General features: G+C 36.9%; 1 protein-coding gene and 1 pseudogene across 1 annotated transcript in view; one reads left to right on the forward strand and one right to left on the reverse strand.

Annotated features, from left to right (window-relative positions):
• Window positions 1-17,912, reverse strand: part of IMPG1 (interphotoreceptor matrix proteoglycan 1) — an 87,424-nt gene that overhangs the window by 45,530 nt on the left and 23,982 nt on the right. Inside the window, exons 8-10 of the mRNA XM_011383572.1 lie at window positions 16,219-16,466; window positions 14,793-14,869; window positions 13,799-13,881 (exon numbers count right to left, since the gene is read on the reverse strand). Of these exons, the coding sequence (XP_011381874.1) occupies window positions 13,799-13,881; window positions 14,793-14,869; window positions 16,219-16,466 (408 nt within the window). The remainder of the gene's footprint in view (window positions 1-13,798; window positions 13,882-14,792; window positions 14,870-16,218; window positions 16,467-17,912) is intronic.
• On the forward strand, window positions 13,240-13,355 carry LOC111733113 (annotated as a pseudogene).

The raw sequence follows: 17,912 nt of genomic DNA on the forward strand, positions 1-17,912 counted from the left end.
CAATTTTCATGGCAGCATAATTTATAATAGTCAAGATATGGAAGCAACCTATATGCCCATCAACAGACAATTCGATAAAGAAGTTATGGTTCATATAAACAATGGAATTACTCAGCCATTAAAAAAATGAAATCCTACGATTTGCAATGACATGGATGGACCTAGAGGTTATTATGCAGAGTGAAATAAGTCAGACAGAGAAAGATAAATACCATATGATTTCACTTACATGCAGAATCTAAGGAACAAAAAGAACAAACTAATCAAAAAACAGACTTACAAATATAGTGGACAATTTGGTGATGGACAGAGGAGGGGTTGGGAGGCTGGGAGAAAGGGGTGAAGGGTTAAAGAAGTACAAATTAATAGTTGATAGGTGGTCACGGGGATGAGGAGCATAACATAGGGAATGCAGTTAGCATTAATGTAATGCCTAGGTAGAGAACCAGAGGAGAGAAAGAGCAATTAGGGGGATTGTTTTATAAACTATGTAAATGTCTAACCAATGTACTGTATACTTGAAACTGATTTTTTTTAAAAAAGGCCCTTTTAGCTATTTTAATTATAGTCTTTCTATCTCATTTTCCTTCTCCTGGCCTTCTTCCTCCTTTCCACTACCCAGTTACCCGAGCTGTAATATTTCTTACTCTGTTTTTTGAATATTGTAAATCATGTCTAAGTACCTCTACTTAAGTTTAACACACAAAAGATGCTTAAAACAGAAAGTGGGGCATTTAAATTGCTTTGTACTCCTGAGTCACTCTGGCTTTTAAAGTTGAAGAAGTATACTGAAAGATTATTCAAGAATCGCAGATATGTAACTGAAAAATCTGACGACTAAAATTATTGCATACTCTCATGTAAAGACCAGAATCAATGGGAAATTTGTCATCCTACAGAAAGAAGGTCTTGGCTGAGAATCAAAAGAGATAAATTTTCTTAACGTCTAAACATACACTCATTCAAAACAAACCACAAACCAAACAAGTAGATAAATACAAATAGATATATTCATTTACCTCTCTTCAAATGCTTTAATTTGTTCCATCTCTATAAATGAAGTTTGGCAAATTTTGTAAATGGTGACTTTGGGTGATATTTAGTAAGCATTTTATTAAAGTTCTGTGGATTAGCACTTGTTTCAACATTCCAAATATCATGAAGCTAATACATATGCTCTGGCAACAATTTTACTTAACCTGACAGTACAGAGAACTTGCCAACTAGCAATGGTGAGTTGTTATTTTTCTATCTCATTTATTGCCAAGCAAGAAAAATAGAGGCAAAACCCTCCTGAAAATTAACTTATCTTTTGGTTTACTCAATGGTCAAAAGATGTTAAATTCTCTCTGAGATTAATAGGACCTACTTAAAGATGAAGATCCCATTTTTCTGACATTTACATTTTTAATACTGGATGATGTGACCTGTCACTTCGAGCAGAAGTGCCTGACAATTACAGAAATTTGTTCAGTTGCTTATATAGACTCTCCTTCTATCAACTGACAACTGCATGCAACTTGTCATCTACTGCTGGCTTTAGAAATGTAGTTTTACCTTCTTAAAACTTAAAAACTAAAGGAAACTATTCATGGGAATTTCCATCCATGTCCCCAAACCATTTATAAATTTGCTATTTCTAATTTTCGATTGTTAAGATATCACTTTCTCACAATGCAAGAGTTGTTTCTTTGATTAAAATGCTGATCATATTGTAAAACCACAGTTTTTCACAAGAGGACCCAAGGTGACATTCTTCCCTATAGTCTTGGAAGTGGCCTTGTCTGCTCCTGGTTACTCTCTGGCCTCAAGCAATTTTCACAACCAGTGCCTCATAGTCCATAAAAATGGATAAAAGAGGGGCAGAAACATTTGTCTTCCTATTTGGATTCTGATGTTACCTCATGTGGGTCAAGATAAGGGTACATGAGGCACAAATCCTTGTAGCTATGAACACACCACATCTCAGTCATGTGAGAAGTAATAAACAGTTGTGACTGGAATGCGTTAGATTCCACTTTGACCAGTTAGCTTATGTCACCCCTGCGCTTATCTTTTCATGGCTTTCTTCTGGACAACTTTCTAGTCTCATTACATTTTCTGCCCCCTCTTCTACCGTGGGCTCCTTCCAATTCCACAAATACTAACTACCTATTATCAGTAATGACAAATACACCTTTACATTATGATGAAGGGCATTCTATCAGGCAACCTTTCTTTTTGCACCAGATGAATTACTGAATTATGACCTGATTCTGTCTGTTCTAGTCCTGGCTTTGTATATTTCTCTGCTGATCTAACGTATAAAGTAGTCTTTGTATATTTCTCTGCTGATCTAACGTATAAAGTTTTTTTACCTACTATGCTGAGCTCATTTGAGACATACTGTGTTGGTTAACTTTATGTGTCAAATTGGCCAGGCCACAGCACCCAGATATTTGGTCAAACATTATTCTAGATGTTTCTGCGAAGGTATTTTTTAGATAACATTTAAATCAGTAGACTTTGTGTAAAACAGATTACACTCTATAATGTGGATGGTCCTCATCCAATCAGTCGAATTTCTTAATTAAAAACAAAAACAAAAACAAAACGACCTCCCTAGAGGAAATGGAAATTCTGTCAGTACACTTCTTCCCTGAGTCTCTAGCCTGCTGGCCTACACTGCAGATTTTGGACTTGCCAGCCTCTGAGACAAGTGCAAGCCAATTTCTTGAAATAAATTTATGTTTCTGTCTCTGTCTCATCTCTCTCTCTCTCTCTCTCTCTCTCTCTCTCTCTGTCCACACACACACACACCCCTATTGGTTCTATTTTCCTAAAGAACCTTGACTAATACATATACTGAACAGTTAACTTATCTCTATGTAAAATTCAATTAACCTCAATATAAAATTTCAACCATTTAAGTGAGGTCTTTCTAATGCATATCAGAGAATCCTTATTCTCTGACTTGTACTGATTTTTCAAAGAAAGAAAGAAGGAGAAAGAGAAAGAGGGAGACAGATAGGAAGGGTGGAGAGTGGGAAGGAGAGAGGAAAGAAGGTAACTGAAAGAGAGAGACAGAGAGAGAGAGAGAGACAGAGAGAGAGAGAGAGAGACAGAGAGAGAGAAAGTTGTTCATTGTGTTCCATTAGGTTTTAAACTCCAGGGTGGAAATAAATTTGTGTCCCATGTATATCATAGATAACCATGGAGGAAGAAGGTATTCAACCACATGGTGATCCAAACTCTTTGATCCATTTTTCTCCTCCACCCATCATTATCCAAAGTAGTCTCCGGTTTATTTTATTTTTAAAATAAAATTTCTTATATCTCTTCCTTCATCTCTTCTCTGTATGCTTTACCCTTATTTATGCCCCCAAAGCTTTACAAACAGATATGGGACAAAAACCCCCACTCTCCTAGTTTTCATTAAAAAATTTGTGGCCATACTGACTTTCCTAAGCCCCATTTTCATCATCTCCCTTTATTTACTGAAAACTCAGAACAAACTCTTTTTTTCTGACTTTTAAGGTCCTGCTTGATATATGTCTGTATATGTGTATATACATATACACATACATATATACACAAATATATATACATACATATATATACATACATATATACACACATATACATAGATATATCCTTTCCCCACTTATTTCTCTGCATTCTTCTCTGAATCTCACTCCAACCTCTCCATCTTTGCCTGTGGAACTTGTTCTACCTGGAGGTCATCTCCCTTCTCTTCAGCAAGGTCCAGCAGGGGCCCACTTAAACCTCCTTGGATGCTTCTTTGATGCATCTGTTTCTCACTGATTTTCCTCTCCTTTGACCCAGATAGTTATAAACATATGTTTAGTTTATAGAAAAATTTAAAGTAGTCTTTATGTTTTATATATAAATCTTACTTTGTTCCTATTTCATGTATGTAGATGAAGGGAACCAAAATTGTGCCACCCTGAAGCTGCTTTTTGGAATAATAATTTTAAGCTATTTATTCAGAAACAAGACTCAGAAAGATCCTTTGACCCTGCTCCCTTTTTTGCCTAAGAGATTCAGATAGAGAAAACTGCTTCAGGAAGGAAATCTTAGAATGCTGCCTTAGCCTAATGTGAATTAAGTACGGTAAATAAGAGGACACCAGGTAGGCACTTGTTAGCTAAGGTACCCCGTGTCCTGTTGTTTCTGTTGCCCAGCAAGAATTTGCCTACCATGTACGTCCCACTCATCTTCAACTACCTGTAAAACACTCACTTTCACTTTTGAAATCTAATACTTATTCCTCTCCCTTTCTTCTTTGTTTAAAAATGTCTTATATGCTCAATGTTGCCTCACCGTCTTTGGAATTTTCACTCTTATATGAATTACCCATGTGCATGTATTAAAATTTTTATTTTCTACTGTCAATTTGTCTTTATTAATTTGATTATTAGCCCAGCTAGAGGAATTTATAAGGTGAGAGGAAAAATATTAATTATTCTTTTTAGCCTCCACATAGATTTTTTTTTTCATGTATGTAGGTCTTGAATAAAGGAAATAGATGGCAAGTGGTCTAGTATGAATTTAATTTTCCTTTTCAGTACCGTCCTCTCTGCTTGTTGAGCAACAACGCTAAAGATGTGGTATTATTGTAATAAAGAATTCTCCAACATGAAATTTTAACTTACCTCTAAATCTAGACCTTGGACACATCACAGACATCTGTGACAGTGCATTCTTATCCTAGAGATGGAACTACGTTTTTGACGACAATATAGTTTCTCCAGTATTTTCCTCATGCAATGTCGCCTTAACTTCTTGCTTCTTTTTGTCTTAAATATTTTTTCCTGAAACCATTTTCAATTCTTCACATGTAAAAACTGAATTGTATGTTTTTAAGTTAAGATTTTTGTTAAAATTGTCAAAATGGCTTAATTTTGAAATGCACTGAAGTTTTTATTCATGCAGAGACATTCTCCTTGTCATTAGAGCTGTTTTCTGCTAAGGGATGATCCGAGGACTAGAGCTCAATGGGTTTGTTCGAATTGCTTCAGTGTCACCAGGTATGAAAGAAAACAGAGCTGAGATGAGAGGACTCCAGATAATCTGAGGGGACTACAGTCCTCCCTTGTATGGGGCACACCTCTCACTGAGCCAGGAACTGCGGTGTGCTGGTTTTTTGGTGCTGCTGAGGTGCTGGATTTCAGCCACAGTGAGTAAGATACAAAAAAGACTCCTACTGTCTGTTAGAGCCACTCCAAGAAATGAGAAGGGATAGAATGCAGACACTAACCAAAAGTAAAAAATATTATAGATGCCAAAAACTGAAATAAAAAAACGAAGCAAACAAAAACCACTGAGTTGTTGGAATGGAAGCTCTAAATTGGAATGTGTAGGGGGATCAAGCGCTCATAAGCGCTACTAGCTCTATAGAATTAAAGTAATCTTGGAGATAGTTTCCTAAAGCAGGCCAGAAAATGGAGAAAGCCTGAGTCCTTATGAGTCTTTATATTTACCTATTTATGTGGCACAGTTTCCTGTATTTATCGACCTCTCCTTTTCTCTGCTATGTAAAATACAGGACAGATCAATAAAAAGCATTGCTAATAATAGATATTTATGCTTTCTTGTTATGGAAATGTGAGCTAATAAAAATGGGTGCAAGTATTAAAAGTGATCATGCCAAGGATCTAAGAACCAGCAAAGACTGCCATTTCCTAGGATGTCCTAACTAGTTGTATGATCATAAAATGGTAACAGGAAGGCAATGTTTAGACATCTAAGAGGCAAGCCCAAAACTAGTCCACTGGCCTAGTACGGACACTGCTGACACATATATTACCACTTCCCACTAATGAACCTGTAACAGATGTCGCTAATTAATCAGGCCAGGCTTTCTTAATGAATACATTCATAGCTTCAGAATTCTTCACAGCAGTTTTTTCTCTTAAATACTACTCTGATTCACCTGTCTATCTCTCCCTCTATTACCCAAGTCCAAGCTGTCAACATTTCTGGCCTGGACTGCTGTTAAGACTCTTCTAATTGATTACTTGCAGTTGCCCACCTCCAGTCAATTCTCCACAATGCAGTCAGAAGATCTATTTAAACTCAAATTTGATGTGTCATTCCTTTGCTTTAAAACCCTTTAATGATTCTTAACAGGGCTTATTAAGCTCTATGTATCTAGAGCTTCATTGTTTAACTTCTTATGCTTGAGTTAGACAGGCTTTCTTCATTTTCCTTCAATATCCCAGCTTCAGCCACTCCTCTCTGCCCCAAACGCTCTTCACCATCCCTCTCCAATTTTAATTTTTTTGCCTTCCTGTCATTCAGATCACAGTTTAAAAATTACTTCCTTAGGAGAATCAGTTGGATTTATAGAACTGATAATAAAGAGTATGTATATTTCATTATTTGTAAATTGCGAGCTACATATCCTTTGCATCAGCAAAATTTTATAATTAACTTCTGTATGAATATACATCTCACTATTGTTTTCTTGAGTTTGGTTGTTAAACATTACCAGCACACCACTGATAAGCTCCAATGGTCACGGGGCTAATTGGCTGTATTGGTTTCCTTTTCTTCTCTATTTCAGTTTCTCCTTGCTTTACTGGGTTTCCTGGGGTCACCTCCGAAACAAACTCCTTATAATCAAATCTTTATCCTAGGGTCTGTTTAGGAGACAACTCAAACCACAACAGCCACGGAGTATATCTCCTTTGTCTACAATTTTATCTCCTGTACCTAATAAGCAGGACATAAATATGTGTTGAATGAATAAATGACTAAGCACAGCATCCCAGAAATCCACTTAAAATCAAGTAAACCTGTTGAAATCTTTTTTACTCTGGTTTACTGGCACGTTGAGTTTGCTAGGCTCTATGGCCTCCAGTGTCTCCAGAACTCACCGATGATGGACCAATCTCCTATCTAAAGATGTGCAGAGACGCTGTATGGAGCCCTTGGGGAAATCAATGTGCATGAGTGCCATATAAAGTAAAACCAGAGAATGAATTTATGTGACATGGAGGAAGAAAAAGAGAGTTCCCCTGAGAAAGGAATTGAAATGGTGGCATTAAGGTGAGGTGAAGTTGCCAAGAGTTACTGAGAAACACTTGGTACATAATATCATCTGAATATGTATGTAAGTGTGTTTGTGTAAAGGACTGTGAGTGTGAGAGGAAGGGAAAGATACAAATTTTAATGACAACTGCCTTCTACCTGCTTATGCTCTTGCAGAAGTGGCAGAATTTATCTTAGAAACGTGGCCATTTTTCAGTAAAATGTTGGAAGGAGATTAAACAGACCAGTACTCTGCATAAAAATTGGAGCATACCTTGGGGTAGGGAATTGGGAAGAGCCTGGGAAAGGGTGATCATTGAGGAGTTGTGAGAGGATGCAGGCTTAACAACAGGTGCAGCAGGGAAATGGAGTAATATCAGTTCAGTAGTGGGCAGAAAGTCAGAGTACAAATTTTCTTGGGAATTGTCAAAATTTGGGGCAGGGCATTGAATCTCCCAAACTTAAAATTTGAAGGACAGTACCGTCTCACCTGACATCTAGGTTAAATCTAGAATTACCAAATTCGAAAGCTGGAAGGACTTTACTTTTCGTTTCTCTCTGGGCATTGTAAAGATTGTATCTAGGGGTGAAGTTTTGTTGCAAGTCTTTGCTGAATGGCCATCCCTTCTATCCTTTAGATGACATTTTCCCCATGGAGTTCTCTATTATAAAATTGTTCTCTGAACAATTTTTATAAGAAGTATATTCCTGTTAGGAAAACTTGCTGTTGGTCCTTGATTGAGGGGTAAAAGGAAGAAAAGGCAAAAATATCCATAGTGGCATAAAGTTTAGCTGAGTTTTTCTTACAAATCTTTCCAAGTCTTACTATTGTCCTTTTATCCGAAAGTGGAGCAATTTAAATAATCTTTGTCAGGCCTGATTGAGAGTAAAGACATGAAAATCTTTTACCTAGGAGAGTGGCTTATTGCATATTTCTTTCAGTTCTTGATGACACATTAATCAATCTGATAGTTAATATGTCATGTGTGGTGGAGCTGATTAAAGTTTTTCAGCACTCTTGTTTTGACAAAAGTATTTACCAGTGGGAAGCATTGCCTTACATGTGAGGCTGTCTCTGAAGCTGTGTGAGGACTGACATAGGGAGCACATGTCCTCCATTAGTTTATGGTCTGGGACTGAAAAGTTCATAGTCATGGGTCCAGTAAGGTTGTCAATAGTAACAAATAGTTATAAACCCCTTGCCAGACATTGTGCTCAGTGCACTGAGAAATCGGAACACATTTTTTCACTTCCAAAATTCAATCTTGAAGGGATCCCAGATGTGCATACTAATAATTTCAATACTGAGTGGTACAATTTTGATGGAGGTTTGTGTATCTTTTTGTTATAGAGTTAGGGAACAGATGTAATTACAAGTCTTTTCACGGAGCAGTTGGAGGAAAGCTTTACAAAGGAGGTGGCATGTTAGATGGAACTTAAATGTGAGTAGGAGGTCATCAGGCTAGAAGAATGAAAGAGTATTACAGTGACAAGAGAAAATAATGTGTGCAAAGGCACAAAAGCATGAATGGATGACATATTTTGGTATCAGTGAGTGGTGTGACCAGAATAGATGGCTACCTACTGTCTGGACTATTTAATTTGTTTTCTCTGAGCTTCTTAGTAGGTAGCGCAAAAAGGAAATAATCAAACTATTCTCATCAAACTTGACTTTCATGGAGGTATTATGATACAAAGTCATTTGTTTACTCCTTCAATTCATTCAACATATATTAATTATCTATCTAGTATGTGCCAAGGACCTGGTTGGATACTGATGATATCTCAATGAGTAGAGACAGATTGAGTCTTTGACCTCATGAAACATCAGGTTTCTCTACTGTGCTCATTCAATTTAGCTCATCTCACTGATTCCTTTCAATAGAGTCAAAGGATGAGGTGAGATTAAGAAAAGTCAGAAACATGTGGTGATTTTAACCTATTACCTAGATGAGGGATGTGATGGCTAATTTTATGTGTCAATTTGACTGGGCCATGGGGTGCTCAGATATTTGGTTAAACATTCTTTTGTTTTGGGGAGGGCAATCTGCTTCACCCGGTCTATGAGGGTGTTTCTGGATGAAATTAACATCTGAATTGATAGACCGGGTGAAGCAGATTGCCCTCCCCAATGGGGGTGGGCTTCATCCAGTCCGTAGGCCTGAATTGGACAAAAAAGGCTAAGTAAGGGAGAATTCACTTTCTCTGCCTGATTGTCTCTGAGCCTAGACATTCTTCTTCTCCTGCCTTGGACTTGGAAATCAGACTGGGACTCATACCATTGGCTCTCCTGGGTCTTCAGCTTGCTGCCTACAGATCTTGGGATGTCATGGCCTCCGTAACAAAATGAGCTAATTCTTTATATTAAGTCTCTTTATATATGTATAAAATCTTTTGGTCCTGTTTCTCTGGAGAAGCCAGACTAATACAAGGAAATAAAAGACAAAAGAATGTCCTATGGCAGAATAGCTCTGCCTAAAGTTTGCTTCTTCATCACTTAAAATGTTGCAATTTATTAGGAGACCTGGCTTACATTTTAAATGGAATGTCTAGCAAGTAAAAAAGTCTAATTTTGGAGGGAGAAGACTATACAACTTCTCTTTTGATAGACCAGATGATCATTCTAATGAGTGAAAAGAAAAATGTATTGCTGCCTATACACACCTAAAACAAATCAAACCAAACCAAAACACAAAAACATTGCCACCCTAATGATTTCAGTCTATTTTTGAATGAGTTGGATGCATGTTATGTGGAGGACAGAATGTTGAATTTCTCTTATATGTTTATGACTGATTTATATGAAATAGGAGTAATCTTAACAGATAACTGACTCTACGAGAAACAATGGCTTGGAATAAACTACCCTAAAAATATTAATAAAAGAAAACCTCAGAATTCTATACAAGATCCCAATTCATTTAGTGTTCTACAGGCATATTTTATAAGTACTTTTTCTCAGGGGATTAACTACTACATTAAACTGCATAAGCTGAGAAATTTCTATGAGTGCTTTACTGAAATTTTAATGGCTTGGTGGGTGTTTGGTGACACTAACCTTAAAATTTTTTCAGGCTAAAATTATCTCAGTAGTGTCATGGTATGGAACTTTGCAGTCCTAGTTGTCATTTTATCTGTGTATGGGAGAGACCCAGAACTATCTTACGAGGGAGGGAAGCTCGGTCTTGTCAAGAATGCGCTCCTCGCCACTCCACCTCCCCCCATCCCATTTCCATGTATATAATTCCTTTTTATCAGGAATTTTTTCTAGTTAGGGTCTTCATTTTTTATTAAGATATATCATTTCTATTTCTAATTGGGCTGACTGAAAGCACACAAATCTGCCTTTAATTGGCAATAGAATATTTGCACTCTACGCCCATATCAGCAAATATGTATAGTGCTTCTTAGTCAATACTAATCAAATGCTCGGTTATAAGATATAATTTTTATTTATGGAGCATTGACTGAAGGTTATGTAGCACATTCTTTTCTCTAGATACTCCAAAATCAATCCTTGAATTAAGGTAGATTGTCAGAACCCAGTACCTCAGAGAAACGCTGTAAACTGGACTCTGGCATTCATTATGTATCTCTAATGAGGACCTAAAAGGAGACACCTGACACTGATTTTATGCAGTAGAGAGGTTGATGCAGACAGGAAATGGTTCGCCATAACCCAGACTCTCCTCCTTACCAGGACCTGTAGGCGACATTTTTTTCTCCTAAGCAATAATCACGTTGTAAGCATGCAGACTCTAAATTACATGCCTACTTGTATTTTCCTCATTGCAGGTCTGCTAAGAAGCTCAGAACCAAATTCATAAATTACCTAAAGCAAAAAAAAGAACTTTATGATGTTTGTTTTGTATACATTTTTTCTTATAGTCATCTGATTTTTAAGAAGACATTGAAGTCAAACATAACATAAAATTAGCCATTTTAAAGTGAACTACTCAGTAACTGTGAATTAGTAAATTCACAGTGTTGTGCAACTAATACTTCTATTTCCAAAACTTTTTCATTTCTCTAAAAGTTATCTGATTTATCTTTGTCTCCTTCTATTTTCTTTCAAGTTTAAAAAATAAAATCCTATTGTATTTCACGGATGTCTATAAATCATCACAATCTTTTTTTTTTTTTTTGAGTTAGGTAGGATTTTAATATACAAATTATAAAAAACCTAGTAACCAGCCTCACTGAGGAGCAGTAGTCAAAAAATAGGAGAAGAATCAAAAAAAGTCATTTCGTGGAAGACGAATGAAGGAGTTCCAAGAAGGGAGTGGTTAACAAAAGCCCAACACTAGAAATGTCAAGTAAAATGCAGATGGAAATGAGGCTGCTAAATTGATTAATTAGAAAGCCATTTGAGAAAATCGTGTTCCTGTAATGTGTGATTAGAAGTGAAACCTTGTGAAACCTTGTAGTGATTAAGAGGTGAGAGTAAAGACCTAGAAGACTAGACTATTAACAAAAAATGACAGCGTGGTGAAATAGAGAATGAAGAGGCTGTGGTTTGAGGGCAAAGCAAGTCTGAGGGAATATATATGTATTTTAATGATGGAGCTACTTAAGTCAAACATATTGTAATAGGTAGAGGACACCTGAATGATGGTCCTGGTTTTGTGACCAGCTGTGCTATAACCTTGAGCAAGGTACTTCATATCTCTAGACCTTGTTTTCTTATCTATGAAACATAGTAGCTTAACTAGATTATATCTAAGATCCTATCTAGCTTTAGTGTTCTATGGTATATTCATAAATGGAAGGAATGTATAAATAAAATGAGAATGGTAAAGCAATTTTGCAAATACATTGATACTTTCGTCATCTATATACTATTATTTTTAGTAATCTACCTGAAATGCTGATCTTATAATAAGGTTTTATGATATATCATTTTGATATCCGGTGAGCATTTAATATCAATCATTTCACCAAAAGATTAACTTCATTTCAACCAACTAACTTTTAAATGATTTAAAAGACAAAATAGTGATTGATGTAGATTATGATTGATTATAAATGGCTATAAATTCTTTAATAACTCTCCCATCAAGACAGAAGGTCTATGTTCCCTTCTCTTGAATCAAGATGGGCTCCATGGCTGGCTAGCCATCAGACTATGAGGAAGCGACAGTGTTTCCTGGCCCTTAAGAGAGTGGCAGCTTCCACTGTCTGTCTCTCGTAATACTGACTTTTTGAATCCAGCTGTCACGCTGTGAGGAAGCCCAAGTAGTCCCTTGGAGAGGCCTATATAGAGCAGAAATGAGGCCCCCAACAGCTCTGGTTAAGCACTGATTTGCCAGTCATGTAAGTGAACCTTTTTGGAAAAAGATCTTCAATACCAGTTGAAATACTCTAGCTTATACAACATGGGACAGAGAAGAGATGTCCCCATTGATCCCTGACCATGTTTCAGATCTATGGGAAAAATAATGATTGTTGTTTCAATCCACGACTGTTAGGGTTCGTTTGTAATACAGAAATAGAAAACTGTATCATGCAGTTAACATTTATCACCGGTAATCATGTAAGCCAAATATAAACTGTATAGGTTATTTTGCTATCATGCCTTATATGTATTTGTGAAAAACCTGGTCTTCCATAAAATTGCATACTAATTGCACAGAGGATTTATGAGGAATATCGGATTGAGGTGGACCACTAAAAACCTGTAGAATTTTGTAAAGATGAACACTAATCAAAACAGTAAGAATCTTATTAAAAATATCAACCATAACACATCTCCACTGGCATTTGCACTTAGAATCACAGCACATCCTTACCAACCTTGTATTCTGGTATTCATGTTTCCTTAAAGACATTTTTACTTACAGTTTCACCAGAAAGTTGTATAAAGTGGAAAGTGTAAGGGTTCTTAAAGCCACTAGATCTGCTACTTCTTGCATGAAATAGACTCTTCTTCAGAATACTCAGGATTCTTTTTGTAGGTCCTTATATATTGCTAAAGGTTTCTCTTTAACTGTGAGAAAATTTTACCCTATTGCCTCAAAAATGAATATTCTTGGAAATTCAAAAGCGAACCAAGAGAGTTTATTGATCCTTATTGATCAATTATACATGAGCTAATTGGTACTAAATAAACACATGTAGGATGTGGTTCCATAGTGTAACAGTTAGCACGTCTGCTTTACATGCAGAAGGTGCTGGGTTCATGCCCCAGGGGAGCCACGGTCCATGGTCTACAGCCATGCCACCCTGAATAAGCCCGATGTCTGATCTCAGAAGCTAAGCAGGGTTGGGCCTGGTTAGTACTTGAATGGGAGACCACCTAAGAAGTCCAGGTGCTGTAGGCATAAATAATAATTAAAAAAAGAAAGAAAGAAACACATGTAGAACAGCCAGTATCAATAGCCAGCTTGCATGGGGTGAAAAGGAATATATATATTGATTGTAAAGACCCAATCCTCTGTTGCCACAGCCCCTTGTTGTGGACTGTGGCTTTATGACCTACCTTGTCCTGATGGACTTTCAGTTTTGAAGCCCAGTAGAGCCCACAAGGAAGGGGCTGTTAGTGCTATCTGTGGGCCTGCGGACTAGAACTGAAAGAAGAATGCCGAAGATTTCCTTCTCTTCAAAAGAAGATAGTTCAACGGACTGCTTTTCTATTGAAAATGCTGGTGTAAGGAAACTTTCTCTTGGGTCAGGGATGACTTTATCACTGGTCTTTGAGGTAGTGTCATAGATGGATTCCTCAAAGAGGATGTTGTCATCTAATAGACTTGTGGGAAGAAGATACTCACCAGGTAGACTGTGTCCTGCTCTGTCCACTGTCTCAGGCCTGGGTTGACCAAGAGGAAGTACTGGACTTAAAGTAGCATCCTGGAGAGTAAAGTTAGAAAGATGGTTGTTGAGAAGGAACATTTACTTCTCTGTAGATAAGAAGGGATATACTCTATATTTTTTCTTTTTATTTAAATTTAAGCAAATAATTTTGTAGTCGACTTGAATCTATATGGATTCTGATATAGGTTCTGACATAGAAATACATCCTAAAAGGAAAACGTGTATTGATACAAATTGTAAAATATGATCTATTGGCTTGTTGGCTGAGCCTGCCCATGTAGGGTTAACTTACAATTGATATTTTGAATTATGTCAGTCATGTTTGAATTTATGAATTCTTTATTTAAAGAGAAAATAGAACTTCGTCAGCACATCCATTTATGAACACCGCAGTGATAAAGTTTGGCATAAATTAAATGGACATAGCTTTAAATGAAATACAAAAACTATTACTGAATTTATTACTTTTACTTTCTAAGACATTAATTTATACTTATGAAACCCCTATAAATAAGTATAGAGATAAGATCTTAAGACTTAAGAACAAATTTATAAATTATGTTTATGTTTATATTTATTTCTGATAGTCAAAGTTTAATACATTCTGCTTTAAGTATTCTTTTCAATTCATAAACATGTTTTTACTTTATCAAAAACAGAGCAAATCCAGATTCTAACTGAAACAAAGATCTTACTACATTGAATGAAACTTTGAATTTTAAAACATTTTAAAGGCAAGTTATATTATATTAGAAATGGGTAACTAAGTACTAACTCTAAAAATTTTATATATATATATATATATACACACATATATATATATATATATATATATATATATATATATATATATATATATATATAGCACTGCAAAGGGGGTTCTGTTTTGTTTAGTCCTTAAGTTGGTTTTTGAGGCTTTGTTTCTATATGAAGAACAATAAACTCACCTTTGTGATGTCAGCAAGGTGGGTAGGCAGTACTGACGGGGTATCAATATCAAAGCCTGACAATGACTCAACAATTTCTGTGGATGGAAAAATCACAAAGTTTTAGCGTTTCTTTATTTTTCTTTTTTCCTTTTGGGGCAATAAAACAGAGTTGTAAAACGTGGCAATAATCAGGTCTTAGGGAGTGCTGGAAGAGATCATTAAGAAGTTGGTGTCACATAAGCTAGTGGTTATTGATCTGAACAATATATTGAAGAACAGTTATAAGGGTCGTATCTTGCATGTTTATGTGATAAGAATAGTTATCAAGGTGGACTGTTAGGGTGTTTAGTTTTATTGTACAGCCTTGGATCAAGCAGGCAGGCTGATTGGCTAGGACAAAGGAAATGAAAACATAACTAAGCTGACAAAGAAAGAAATGGCTAGGATACATATTGGAACCAAAGACAATTTGTAGAGTCCACTTCCAACCTAAAGCCTGATTCTCAGAACATCCTAGAGAGTTCAATGAAGAGACAAATCTAGAGTACCAGATGGTCTCAGATGAGCCCGAAGTACATCTTTTCTTACCTTGTACGTTCATTTGCTCTGCATATTGTACCAAGAGACCTTGGTTAAGTTTTCCAGTGTTGAGTTTGACTATCTAAACCAGAGAGACAGAACTGGCAGAGAATGCCAGTTTCACGTCATGTCGTCCAACTATTATGCCAGGAGAATTGGGCCTACTGAGGAGTTGAGTTTTAGGTTACTGGGTTCCTCCAGGCACCCACTAAAGATCATGAATGTATCTTATTATCTTCTTGACTTCTTTAGATCCACTCTCTTCTCTCTCCACTACTCTCTGTCCTAGGAGGTTGACTTATATGGACTATATCAGTGGTTGCTTGCCCTCTGCCTTTGGTATGGCTTGGTTCATTAGGCAACCCTTTAGGCATAGAGGTAATAATGGGCCTTGCTGCTTCTACTCCAAGGAACTGTCCTATTCCTTTGGGTACTAGACAAACCTTTATAAATAGTCCCTTTATCAAACTCTCCTCAAATTATCCTAATTTGAATGTGTCATCTGTTTCCTTTTGGAACCTGACCGATTTACTAGATGAGGGAATCTAGGTTGTGCCAGAGGAACAGAATTGTCCATGGGTTGTCCACCTGGGCTTCACTGGATGACTGTGGTTGAGCTGGACTGAACTAAAACTCTTGGCTTCTCCTACAGCTCTTCTTGGTGTGAAGCACTCACCAAAGGCTCATCAAATGAGACAGAGGTTAGAGTGAGGAAAGACAGAAATTATACCATACATGATGTGCCTGCCACAGAACTGACTGACTCTACAAGGTCCAATAAATTACAGTGACCATGAGACATTTGTCCTCCTTATCCTTCTGTCAGAATGAGGATAAACCAAGAAATATGAAATTACAAACTGACCATCAGTGAACTGAATTGTCCCCACATCCAAGGATTTGTCTTCTTGTAGTGCTCTGCTGATCAGCTTTTTGAGGTCTGAAACTGTGAGATAGATTTCTGATTGCTTGTCATCCTCCATCTTTCCATGAAGGACCCCTTCACTTTCAATTTTGTTGGAATCAAAAGACAGCATGTTACTTGCAGGACTTTTTGCTTCTGCACTGTTTCTCTTAAAGACGGCCATAAGTTGCATCTCTATGGAGCTTGAGCTGTAGAAGCAGAGGACACATCACACCCAAAGCCATTGTTACACACCTTGGAAAGAGAGTCATTATATTGCTCAAAGCTTCAGGACAGATTCAACCTCTGTCCTGATGGGCTCTTAAAAAATATCCCACTTCAAAAGTAATTTCAATGTTTATCAGAGGTTGGAAATGTGGAAAAGGATTGACATATATTTTTTGTTCTGAAATAGAATGTAAAGATGGGAGTTAAATCCAGTGTGAAGAGGGATTACTAACTGAATCTTGACCATAGATTTTTACTTTAAGTCTTTATGAAAAAAGTGTTGTCAAGAGTTGCTCTATTGACCAGTGTTTTTAGTGGTCTTATAAGTGGAGTCATGCAGTGCCAATCAGCAAGAAGGGTAAATTGTCATTTTTCCTACAAATAACTGCATTTTAAAAGATTATGAAATAGCAATGTAGGATATAGCAGTGGGACAATAATATGTACACGTTGTAACCAATTCAAAACTTTAGTTCTTAAGGATATTTCTCTTCTACTTTTTTCAAGTACTGTTTTAATTAAAAAAATAAAACCTAAATTAAATCATAATCTTTTCTCTCAAGCTGTTTTAAAAATAACATCTCAAAAGAAAGTTGTGAGAAAGGAGAAAGGAAAGTAGCACATGATTAACTATATTATTATGTTTATTGATTCAATGCCTTTTTGCATGTAAAAATGAAATAGAATTCTTTGTAGCTCTGTCCTCTTAGATCAGGTTTTACCTTTTAGTTCATGCCCTAAACCTACACAGAAAGATGCAAAAGTGTTTTAAAGGCCACAGGAACTGATAATGTGTATTCTTAGCAGTTCTTTCGGCCAAGCAATTGGAGTCTACAGTTCATTATTTCACTAGTCAATTATAGGAACCAAAGCCGGATTCTTATGACTGAGCTCTTCAAAGTGTAGTGGGCTCTTGTCTAGTTCAAACTGACCTTGGAACTGAAGAGCAAATTTTAAAATAAAACTACTGACAATATGATAATATTCCAATCCCATGGAGCCACTGACCTGCACTCCCACTGCAGAATTTTTCCATTCTGGTGGGAGTCCTCATCAGAATGAGTGGAAGTTCAGGGGGAATGTGTTGGCAGATCGGAACCCTAGTATTTTTAATAGACATCGGAGACAACTGTTTAAGGTCTGGAAACTTTCAGCCCATAGGAAAGATGTCTTTATTGTCCCCCTTCCAGATTCAGCCCTAGGACAGCATTCCTGGGGGTCCCTGGGGCATCTTTTTTTGCTCTGTGAGGCTCTGTGACCACCTTTGGTGTGGGGGAGAGGGCACGGCCTCAGCTCTATCTCTAGTCCCCAGAGGTCCCTAGGCCTCTCGCATTTGGTGAAAATTCAGATATGCCCTATGAAGATTTTGCCCACTGGGCGATTCAGAAACACTCTAGTATCCCTGAGAAAGAAGAGGCAGCAGCAAA

Source organism: Pteropus vampyrus, unplaced genomic scaffold (assembly GCF_000151845.1).
Source record: "Pteropus vampyrus isolate Shadow unplaced genomic scaffold, Pvam_2.0 Scaffold526, whole genome shotgun sequence".
In the NCBI taxonomy this organism is placed as follows: domain Eukaryota; kingdom Metazoa; phylum Chordata; class Mammalia; order Chiroptera; family Pteropodidae; genus Pteropus; species Pteropus vampyrus.